General features: G+C 35.6%; 1 protein-coding gene across 1 annotated transcript in view; it reads right to left on the minus strand.

Moving 5' to 3' along the window:
* Positions 1–277: 277 nt before the first annotated feature.
* The window catches only part of IRAK1BP1 (interleukin 1 receptor associated kinase 1 binding protein 1), a 31,541-nt gene continuing 19,520 nt past the window's right edge, over positions 278–12,298 (minus strand). Inside the window, exons 3-4 of the mRNA XM_007461538.1 lie at positions 779–909; positions 278–671 (exon numbers count right to left, since the gene is read on the minus strand). Of these exons, the coding sequence (XP_007461600.1) occupies positions 401–671; positions 779–909 (402 nt within the window). The 3' untranslated portion in view covers positions 278–400. The remainder of the gene's footprint in view (positions 672–778; positions 910–12,298) is intronic.

Raw genomic sequence — 12,298 nt, forward strand, 5'->3', positions numbered from 1 at the left:
AAAATATTTTCTTAGTATATCTCATTACCCTTTTATCAAAAGTTATGTATTGCTCATCATTCTTTCTATGAATGTTAAGAATCATGTTAATAACTGTCAATATTTTGTCCTGTAGTAGGAATATAAAATTATTTACACATACACTTATATGAACTGTCACTATGCAAGTGTGCACATATAACACATTTATTCCCAAAGAGTACTTCCCATAGTAAGTTTTCAAAAACAGAAAGTAAACATAAGTATTCTGTGGAACTGTATTCAAGGATTGACAGGCTTGGGGGAGAAACACTTTATATACTACACAATATATATACATATATTCAGGACAAAAGCAAACATTATAAAAAGTATAAAAATAGACAAAAAGATACAAACACAATATATTTTGGTCAGAATTTCAGATATGGTTTTTTTTCTTCTCTCTCCCCTTTACTTCAAAAGTTATAAATACTTTGGAAGCAGCATGTATTGTTGCACTTTTGATTTTTTGTTGTACAGTTAACGAACCTGAGAGTCTGGATGACTGGTGATCATCTATTTGGCCTTCCCATTCTTTCATTTCTTCTTCTTTGATTAATAAAGGTTTTCCTAGAGTTTGGCCAACAAGATTACAGACTTCTTGAGCTTTGCGCCATGCATTTTCTACAGCAACGACACAGGCTTGCCGTCTTAGGAATTAAATGCAGAGATTATTAATATGACAGTCAACAAACCACAGCACTGAATAGTTTTGTTTAATTAGCTGATAATTAATTTAAAGATGTGCTTAACTTACCGAAGATTCTCAATAGAACCTGCAGTATGATAGAACTGGGGTTGGCTGATGACAACAGAGCTATCTAGCTTTTCAACAAGAAAGTTACAAATATTTTGCATTTTTCCGAATTCAGTAAATGTAATGCAGACCTGTAAATGAAATGACAATTGAAATTATTTTCATGTCTGATGCATTATTTCAAATCTTTCTCTAAATGTGAGTTAAAAAAAGTAAAGCCAAGTTACAATGAGGTCATTTTATAGTATGTAACAGATATGAAAGACCTACTTGGTACTTATAACTAAATTTTGTTATTAAATTTATTTTTGCTTATGAATTTTGTAATTTATCTAATGTTGACTTGAACATTTAAAACTTCATTTTAAATCAGTCAGAGACTTTTTATAAAAGAGAACTGGAGGGTTTCCCCTTCAACTTTATTATTCAGCTAAATTCTAACCCTGATAAATGTTTCATGACTCTTTAGTCATCTATGCCATTAGTTAGCTTCCTGATTAGCGGTAATTACTTCATACTTCACTGCTGTCATTTGAGGTATGTTTCTTCTTCCAAAAGTTATTTTCAGATCTATATGCAGAAGTTCATCTATTTCACTATGTCCTCTGCCTTTAAATATGTGGAAGCAGCAAAGAGAAAGAGAGGGATGAGGTAACCTCCTGAGTCATCTTATACGCTGAAGAACAGTTGCCTTTAATCATAAATGTTATCCAGGGAAGACTGATGTTCTATCTAGTTTCAATACTAAGTGAATAATGTCTTTTATAATCAGTTTGTCAATTTCATTTTTTTTTTTTTTTTTCAAGCTGACTGGGATTTTGAGTGGGATTGCAGTGACTCTAAATATAGATTAAGGAAGACCTGATACCTTAATGATACTGAGTCTTCCAAATCAGGAACAAGGTATGTTCCTTCATTTATTTAGGTCTTCTTTAATTTCTCTTAGCAATATTTTGTAGTTTTCAGCATACACAGTTAAAAGATCAGATTTATCCCTAGGTATTTTATATTTTTGATGTTTATTAGTTCTAATAGTTTTTTTTTGTAGATTCCATTAGATTTTCTACATTGATGGTCATGCTGTCCATGAATAAAGACAGTTTTACTTCTTACTTTCCAGTATGGATGCCTTTTATTTCTTTTTCATGCCTCACTGCACTGGCTAGAACTTCAAGTACAATGTTGGATAGAAGTTGTGAGAGTAGATACGTTTGTCTTGTTCCTGATCTTAGGCACAAAGCAATCAGTGTTTCATCAATAAATATGATGGTAACTGTAGATTTTTCATAGGTTCCCTTCATCGTTTTGAGGAAGTTTCCTACTATTTCTAGTTTGCTGAGAATTTTTATTAGGAATGGATGTTGGACTTTGTTAAATGTTTTTCTTCATCTACTGAGATCATCATATGTTTCTTTCTTGTTAATATGATAAACTAGATTGACCAGTTTTTGAATGTTGAACCAACCTTTCATTCCAGGGATGAACCATACTTGGTCATTATATATTATCCTTTTTATATATCACTGGATTTGATTTGCTAAAATTTTGTTTATAATTTCTGCACATAAGTTTATGATGGACACTGGTCTGTAGTTTTCTTTGCTTGTAATGTCCCCGCGTCCTTCCCCCACCCCACACCGGTTTTGTTATCTTCTGGTTCCAAATAATGAGTTGGAAAGTATTCCAGCTTCTCCATTTTCTGGAAAAGTTTGTACAGAATTGGCATAAATTCTCCCTTAAATGTATGCACTTTTTAATTTCTCTTTTAACTTCTCCTTTGACCCATGGGTTATTGAGAAGTATGTTATTTAAATTTCAAATATTTCAGTTCTATCATTTTTGCCTTAAGTATTTTGAAGCTTTAATATTAAATGTATAAGTGTTTAAGACTGTTATATTCTTGATTGACCCATTTATCATTATAAGATCATCTTTATCTGGGTAATACTCTTTGCTTTGAAATCTACTCTGTCTGATATTATCATAGCCACTACAACTTTCTTTTGGTTATTGTTAGCATGGTATAGCTTTATGCACCCCTTTGATTTTTTTTTTTTTTTGCGGTACATGGGCCTCTCACTGTTGTGGCCTCTCCTGTTGCGGAGCACAGGCTCTGGATGCGCAGGCCCAGCGGCCATGGCTCACGGGCCCAGCCGCTGCGCGGCATGTGGGATCTTCCCGGACCAGGGCACGAACCCATGTCCCCTGCATCGGCAGGCAGACTCTCAACCACTGCACCACCAGGGAAGCCCTGGTATTTTTTAAAGTCAGGTTTATTAAGGCATAACTTATAGAGAGCAAAATACACTCCTTTTAGTATATGTTCTATGAATTTTGACAGATGCATTTACTCATGTATCTACCATTATGATCAGTCCCATCAACTTCCTCAAATTCCCCTGTGCTCCCCACATCCCAGCCCCTGAAAGCCACTGATCTGTTTTTTTTAAATAGTTGCACTTAATTTTTTTAATTTAATTTTTTATTTTTTGGACAATTTAAAAGGTTACTTTCCATTTACAGTTACTATAAAATATTGGCTCTGTTCCTCGTGTTGTAACTCTATGTCCTTGAGCCTATCTTATACCCAATAGTCTGTACCTTCCACTCTCCCACTCCTATATTGCCCCTGCCCCCCAACACTGCTAACCATTAGTTTGTTCTCTATATCTATGAGTCTGCTTCTTTTTTGTTTTATTCACTAGCTTTTTATATTTTTTAGACTTCACATATAAGTGATATACAGTATTTGTCTTTCTTTGTCTGACTTATTTCACTTAGCATAATGCCCTCAAAGTCCATCCATGTTGCTGCAAATGGCAAAATTTCATTTTTTATGGCTCAGTAGTATTCCATTGTACACACACACACACACACACACACACACACACACACACACACACACACATATATACACACACCATAGCTTCTTTATTCACTCATCTGTTGATGGACACTTAGGTTGCTTCCGTATCTTGGCAGTTACAAATAATGCTGGATGAACACTGGGGTGCATGTATCTTTTTGAATTAGTGTTTTTGTTTTTTCCAGATATATACCCAGGAGTGGAATTGCTAGGTCATATAGTAGTTTTATCATTTGCAAATATTTTTTCCCATTCAGTAGGTTGTCTTTTCATTTTGTCAATGGTTACCTTTGCTGTGCAAAAGCTTTTAAGTTTAATTCGGTCTCATTTGTTTATTTTTACCTTTATTTCCTTTACTTTAGGAGATGGATCAAAAAATATTGCTGTGATTTATGTCAAAGAGTTTTCTGCCTATGTTTTCCTCTAGGAGTTTTATGCTATCCAGTCCTACATTTAGGTCTTTAATCAATTTTGAGTTTATTTTTGTACATGGTGTTAGAGAATGTTCTAATTTCATTCTTTTATATGTAGCTGCCAGTTTTCCCAGCACCACTTATTGAAGAGACTGTCTTTTTTCCACTGTATATTTTTGCCTCCTTTGTTGTAGGTTAATTGACTATAAGTGCATGGGTTTATTTCTGGGCTGTCTATCCTGTTTCATGGATGTGTCTGTTTTTGTGCCAGAACCATACTATTTTGATTACTGTAGCTTTGTAGTATAGTCTGAAGTCAGGGAGCATGATTCCTCCAGCTCTGTTCCTCATTCTCAAGATTGTTTTGGCTATTAGGGATCTTCTGTGTTTCCATATAAATTTTAAAATTATTTGTTCTAGTTCTGTGAAAAACACCATTGGTATCTTGATAGGGATTGCATTGAATCTGTAGATTGCCTTGGGTAGTACAGTCATTTTCACAGTATTGATTCTTCCAATTCAAGAACATGGTATATCTTTCCATCTGTTTGTGTTGTCTTCAATTTGTTTCATCACTTTCGTATGGTTTTCAGAGTATAGGTGTTTTTCCTCCTTAGGTAGATTTATTCCTAGGTATTTTATTCTTTTTGATGAGATGGTAAATAGGACTGTTTCCTTAATTCCCCTTTCTGATATGTCATTGTTAGTGTATAGAAATGAAACAGATTTCTGTGTATTAATTTTGTATCCTGTAACTTTACTAAATTAACTGATGAACTCTAGTAGTTTTCTGATGGCATCTTTAGGATTTTCTATGTATAGTATCATGTCATCTGCAAACAGTGACAGTTTTACTTCCTCCTTTCCAACGTGGATTCCTTTTATTTCTTTATCTTTTCTGATTGCTGTGGCTAGGGCTTCCAAAACTATGTTGAATAAAAGTGACAAGAGTGGGCATCCTTGTCTTATTCCTGATCTTAGAGGAAATGTTTTCAGCTTTTCACTGTTGAGAATGATGTTAGTGGTGGGTTTGTCATATATGGCCTTTATCATGTTGAGGTATGTTTCCTCTATGTGTGCTTTCTGGAGGGTTTTTAATATAAATGGATGTTGAATTCTATCAAAAGCTTTTCCTGCACCTATTGAGATGATTATGTGGTTTTTATTCTCCAATTTGTTAATGTGGTGTGTCACATGGATTGATTTGCAGATATTGAAAAATCCTTGCATCCCTGGGATAAATTCCACTTGATCATGGTATATGATCTTTTTGATGTACTGTTGGATTCGGTTTGCTAATATTTTGTTGGGGATTTTTGAATTTATGTTAATTAGTGATATTGGCCTGTAATTTTCTTTTTTTGTGTGTGATATCTTTGTCTGGTTTTGTTATCAGAGTGATGCTAGCCTCACAGAATGAGTTCCGAAGTGTTCACTCCTCTGCAATTTTTTGGAATAGTTTCAGAGGACACGTGTTAACTCTTATCTAAATGTTTGGTAGAATTCACCTGTGAAGCCACCTGGTCCTGGACTTTTGTTTGTTGTGAGTTTTTAAATTACTGATTCAAGCTCGTTACTGTAATTGGTGTGTTTATATTTTCTATTTCTTCCTGGTTCAGTCTTGGGAGATTGTGCCTTTCTAAGAATTTGTCCATTTCTTCTAGGTTGTCCATTTTATTGGCATATAGTTGTTCACAGTAGTCTCTTATGATCCTTTGTATTTCTGTGGTATCAGTTGTAACTTCTTTTTCATTTCTGATTTTATTGATTTGGGCCCTCTCCTTTCTTTTCTTGATGAGTGTGGCTAAAGGTTTATCAATTTTGTTTATTTTTTCAAAGAACCAGCTTTTAGTTTCATTGATCTTTTCTATTGTTTTCTTCCTTTCTATTTCATTTATTCCTGCTCTGATCTTTATGATTTCTTTTCTTCTACTAACTTTGGGTTTTGTTAGTTCTTTTCCTTTAGATGTAATGTTAGGTTGTTTACTTGAGAGTTTTCTTGTTTACTGAGGTAAGCTTGTATTGCTGTAAACTTCCCTCTTAGAACTGCTTTTGCTGTGTCCCGTAAGTTTTGGATTGTCATGTTTTCATTTTCATTTGTCTCTAGGTATATTTTGACTTCCTCTTTGATTTCTTCGGTGATCCACTGCTTGTTTAGTAGCATATTGTTTAGCCTCCACGTTTGTGTTTTTTTGCAGTTTTTCTAAATAGTTGATTTCTAGTCATATAGCACTGTGGTCAGAAAAGATGCCTGATACAATTTCAATTTTCTTAAATTTACTGAGACTTGTTTTGTGGCCTAGCATGTGATTTATCCTGGAGAATGTGCACATGGAACCATGTGCACTTGAAAAGAATGTGTATTTTGCTGCTTTCTACTGGAATGCTCTGTATATATCAATTAAGTCCATTTGGACTAATGTGTTAGAGAAGATATAACAATTGTAAATATATATGCACTCAACATAGGAGTACCTATATATATAAGGCAAATACTAACAGACATAAAAGGAGAAATCAATGGTAACACAATAATTGTAGGGGACTTTAAAATCCCACTTACATCAATGGACAGATAATCCAGACTGAAAATGAATAAGGAAACACAGGCCTTAAATAACACATTGATCTGTATTTTTTAAGCTTCATTTTTTTAGAGAAGTTTTAGGCACACAGCAAAATTGACAGGAAGGAACAGAGGTTTTCCATATATACCCTTCTACCCCACACACACATAGTCCCCCCTCACCATAATCAACATTCCCCACCAGACTGGTACATTTGTTACAATATGTGTACCTACTGGGTTGACCAAAAAGTTCTTTCAGGTTTTTCCATAACACCTTTGGCCAACCCAATACACTGACACAGCATAATGACCAGAAGTCCATAGTTTACATTAGAGTTCATTCTTGGTGTTTTATATTCACTGGGTTTGTACAAATGTATGCTGACATGCATCTATCATTACAGTTTCATACAGAATACTCTCACTGCCCTAAAATTCCTCTGTGCACCCCCTATTCATCCCACCCTTCCCCTAACTGCTGGCAACCATTGATCCTTTTACTGTCTCCATAGTTTTTCTTCTCCCAGAATGTCATATAGTTGGAATCATACAGTTTGTAGCCTTTTCTGATTGTCTTAGTAATAGGCATTTAAGGTTCATACCTATTTTCATGGCTTGAGAGCTTATTTCTTTTTAGTGATGAATAATATTCCATTTTCTGGATGTACCAGTTTATGTATCCATTCACCAACTGAAGGACATCTTTGTTGCTTCCAAATTTTGCGATTATGAATAAAGGTGCTATAAATAGCCATGTGCATGTTTCTATGTGAGCATACATTTTCACCTCCTTTGGGTACATACTAAGAAGCATGATTGCTGCATCATGTGGTAGGAATATGTTTAGTTTTATAGGAAACTTTGTCTCCCAAAATGACTGCACCATTTCGCATTCCCACCAGGAATGAGTGAGAGCTCCTCTTGTTCCACAACCTCGTCAGCATTTGGTGTTGTCAGCATTCCAGATTTTGGCCATTCTAATAAGTGTGCAGTGACATTTCGTTTTTGTTTTAATTTGCATCTGCCTAATAACATATGCTGTGGATCATCTTTTCATATGCTTACTTACCATCTATATATCTTTTTTAGTGAGGCATCTGTTAAGGTCTTTGGTTTATTTTTAATTATTTTTTTCTTACTGTTGAGGTTAAGAGTTCTTTGTGTATTTTGGATAGCAGTCCTTTAAAGTAAGTGTGTTTTGCAAATATTTTCTCTGGGTCTGTGACCTTTCTTATTATTCTCCTGACATTGTCTTTCACAGAGCAGAAGTTTTTAACTGTAATGAAGTCCAGCTTACCAATTATTTCTTTCATGGATCAATGCCTTTGGTGTTGTATCTACAAAGTCAGTGTGATATTCAAGGCCATCTAGGTTTTCTCATATGTTTATAGTTTTGTGTTTTACCTTTAGGTCTATGATACACTCTGAGTTAATTTTTTGAAGGGTGCAAGGTCTGTATCTAGATACTTTTTTTTTGTATGTGGATGTCTTCTTGTTCCAGCACCAATTGTTGAAAAGATGATTGTGCCCCATTGTACTGCCTTTGCTCCTTTCTCAAGAATCAGTTGATTACACAGGAGTCTATTTCTTGGCTCTCTATTCTGTTCCATTGATCTATTTGTCTGTTCTTCAAACACTACTACACTATCTTGATTTTTGAAGGCTTTTAGTAAGCCTTGAAGTCAGGGAATGTCATTTCTCCAACTTTGTTCTTCTCCTTCAATACTGTATTGGCTATTCTGGTTCTTTTGCATCTCCATATAAACTTGAATCATTTTTTTTTCAATATCCCCAAAATAACTTACTGGGAGTTTGGTTGAGACTGCATCAAATCTATAGATCTAGTTCAGAAGAACTGGCATCCTGACCATATTGAGTCTTTCTATCCATGAACATGGATATTCTGGGGGGTTTTTCCCCCCATTTTTTTTTTTCTTTTTTTTTTTTTTTTTTTTTTCGTTTTTCGGGGCCTTCACTGTCCGGGGCTCCCAGGGCTTGATCCCTGCTCCACAGTGTACAAAGTGGAGATGGCCCAGCAAATAGGAGGAAACATTCTTAATGACCTTCATGACTCTTGACAATCTCAGAAGAGGCTGAGACTCTCTATGCCAAGCAGAGGAGTGATTTCAAAACTAAAGAAAGAAAGAACACCCTTCCAGGGTTCCGCAAGCCATAAGCATTGTTTCAGGACCTTTGTCTGAATGGTGTTTTTTTTTGTTTGTTTGTTTGTTTGTTTGTTTTTCTTGCGTTATGCGGGCCTCTCACTGTCGTGGCCTCTCCCATTTGCGGAGCACAGGCTCCGGACGCGCAGGCTCAGTGGCCATGGCTCACGGGCCCAGCCGCTCCGCGGCATGTGGGATCTTCCCGAAACGGGGCACGAACCCGCGTCTCCTGCATCGGCAGGCGGACTCTCAAGCACTGCGCCACCAGGGAAGCCCTCCCCCCAGTTTTTGTTCTCTATGCTTTTCAGTTTTTGAGGTTTCTACTGAGATACCCTCAAGCCTAGAGATTCTTTCCTCTACTGCATCCAGTCTACTAAAAAGCCCATCAGGAGCATTCTTCATTTCTGTTACAGTGTTTCTGATCTCTAGTATTACTTTTTGGGTCTTAGGATTTCAATCTCTCTGCTTATGTTGCCCATCTGTTCTTGCATGGTGTCTACTTATCCATTAGAGCTCTTAGCACATTAATCATATTTGTTTTAAATTCTCAGTCTGATAGTTCCAACATCCCTACCATCTCTAGTTCTGATGCTTGCACTGTCTCATCAAACTGCATTTTTTGCCTTTTGGTGTGCCTTGTAATTTTTTCCTTGATAACTGCACATGATATATTGAGTAAAAGGAACTGCTGTAAATAAGTCTTTAGTAATGTGGTGGTAAGATATAGGGAGAGGGAAAGTGTTCTACTGTTCTATGATTCTCAGTTTTTTAGTGAGCCAGTGCCTCCAGACTGAACTTCACAAGTATTTCTGAGTTGTTGTTGTTGTTGTTGTTTTCTCCTCCTCTTTAGGCAGAAGAAGATGGCTAGAGTGGATTGGATTTCAGTATTTCCCTTCTCTCTGGTTAGTTAGGCTCTGATAATATACCAGCAGGTTAGGGTCTGCTTAACTAGTTTCTCCTGAGGACAGACTTTCTTAAGAAGCACAGAGTACTCTGGCATATTTCAAAATGGTTCCTTTTCCCCTCCCTCTGCCACTAGGGAAGTTTTTTCCCATATTCACAGTGAGAACCTAGTCGAGCACGTGGAGGTAAATCTCACAAAACTGTGGGTCCCCCTCTATGACTGGATCCTCTAGAGTTTTAATTCTCAGAGTTGTCCACACTGAGCCTCCAGGAATTTGTCAATTATAGTTCAGATTTTCCTACCCAGGCACCGTTTCTGGAGGTGGTTTCTGTTGTCTCTACTCTAGTAAGCTGTGACTCGCTGTGTTTGCCTGTCTGTCTCTCCAGTTTTGGGGGTAGCAGTGTGCCCTGTATGCTCACCTCTCTTATGAATCCTAGAAGAGTTGTTGATTTTTCAGTTTTTTTTCAGCTTTTTACTTGTTAGAATGCAGTGATGACTTCTAAGCTCCTAACATGTAGACTAAGAAACTGAAAGTCTGCCATTACTTTTAACCAGTTGGTGCCCTCATATTTAAAGTACATTTGTCCTATGTAGCAGCTTCCCACTAGCCATCCATTTTACATTTGGTAGTGTATATATGTTAATGCTACTCTCTCACTTCATTGCTGCATAGCACAGGGAGATCAGCTCGGTGCTTTGTGACCACCTAGAGGGGTGGGATAGGGAGGGTGGGAGGGAGGGAGATGCAAGAGGGAAGAGATATGGGGATATATGTATATGTATAGCTGATTCACTGTGTTATACAGCAGAAACTAACACACCACTGTAAAGCAATTATACTCCAATAAAGATATAAAAAAATAAATTCTATTAATAAAAGAAAAAAAAAAAATATGTTTGTTGCAAGCAGCTTACGGGTGAGGTGTGTTTTTTTATACAATTTGAAATATAAGACTACTAATGGAGCTATTTAGAATATTTATATTTAATGTGATTATTGATATGGTTACATTTAAACCTCTAATCTTGCTATACTATTTGTCTCATAGTTTCTTTTTTCCCCCTCCCCATTTTCTGCCTTTTTTGGGGGGGATTGAGTATATTTTTATTATTCTATTTGATATCCTTCATTGGCTTCTTTGCTATAACTCTTGTTGTTAATTTAGTGTCTGCTTTAGAGTTTATAGTATATACATGTTTACCACAATCTACCTTCAGGAGACACACCATTTCATATATAAGAAACCTACAATATTCTACTTCTATTTCTCCCTTCTTGACCTTCATGCTATTGCTGTTGTATGTTTTACTTTTACAAATGTTAGAATTCCTAAAGTTCGTCATTATCATTTTTGTTCAAACAATTATCTTTTATATAGATGTAGAGATATAGAGATGATATAAGAAAAATATCATATCTACCTGTGTAGTTACCATTTTCAGTGCTCTTCATTCCTTTGTGTAGATTCCTATTCCTTTTTAGTACCATTTCATTCCACCTACCCAATTTCATTTAGCATTTCCTGTATTGCAAGTCTACAGGTAATGAATTCTTTCAGCTTTCTGAAAAAGTCTATAGTTGGCCTTCAATTTTGAGCAGTATTTTTGCTGAACACAGGGTGATAATAACAAACTATAAGATAGGAGAAATATAATTTAAAAGCCCCAAGTGAGAAAGACACATTTTTAGTTGTAATCATTGTTTATGATTGTAAGCTCAACAGGAGGGAATAATGTGATGCAAGTGCCAAAATGTTCAGGCGTATATGTGTTATTAGAAATAAACATTCCAGAATAAGGAAGATAATCATCTTTCTCTAATATGGAATCACAATTAGGACACTATAGTTGTAGATGCTTTAGGAGGAAATTGGTTAACAAAAGAGAGAGCTTGTCATCTAAGAAATGACCAAAGAAACTGGGGATCCTTATACTTGGAGAAGAAAAAAGTAGCATTAATACAATACTGAACCTCAAGTATATACTTCTAGGAAGAAATATTTGTTTTGTCCTTGGAGAGGTACATAATTAAAATGGATAAGTACTAGTAAGTCAATTCTTGGTTTAATGTTAGAAAATTGTATATTGATTAGATGTCTGAAAATGGAATTGGCCTTTTATATTCATACCTATCTATGTATGAAATATTTCACAACAAAGATGAAGAGTTAAAGGAAAATTAGATGAGATAACGTATGGAAAACACCTGACACATGGAAACATGCAAGGAAAAGGAGGGGGGAAACTGGTTATACTATTTTTTCTATTTAATAGACTTTTATTGAATGCCTACTATATCCCAGGTTTTTAAAATCCCTCCAACACTGAAATTGTAACAGGAAAACAACACGAAAAGTGGAAAGAGTAGATATATAAGAATTGCAAAGCCAAGGTTTTACTCCAACCCCAAACATACAAACACCCACCCACCCTTAAAGAACTCACTTAGATAATTTCTAACGTTCAATATCTTATCTTTAAAATAAGCTGAAGCAGCAGGGTAGGCGGGAGGTTAGAAAAAGAATCTCTGAAGTGCCTTTCAGGATAAAAATTTCAGATATTATGTGAAAAGTAATGTTCTACCATCTAATCTTATTCTGTATATT

The sequence above is a fragment of the Lipotes vexillifer genome, unplaced genomic scaffold (assembly GCF_000442215.2).
Source record: "Lipotes vexillifer unplaced genomic scaffold, Lipotes_vexillifer_v1.1 scaffold1424, whole genome shotgun sequence".
Classification (NCBI taxonomy): Eukaryota; Metazoa; Chordata; class Mammalia; order Artiodactyla; family Lipotidae; genus Lipotes; species Lipotes vexillifer.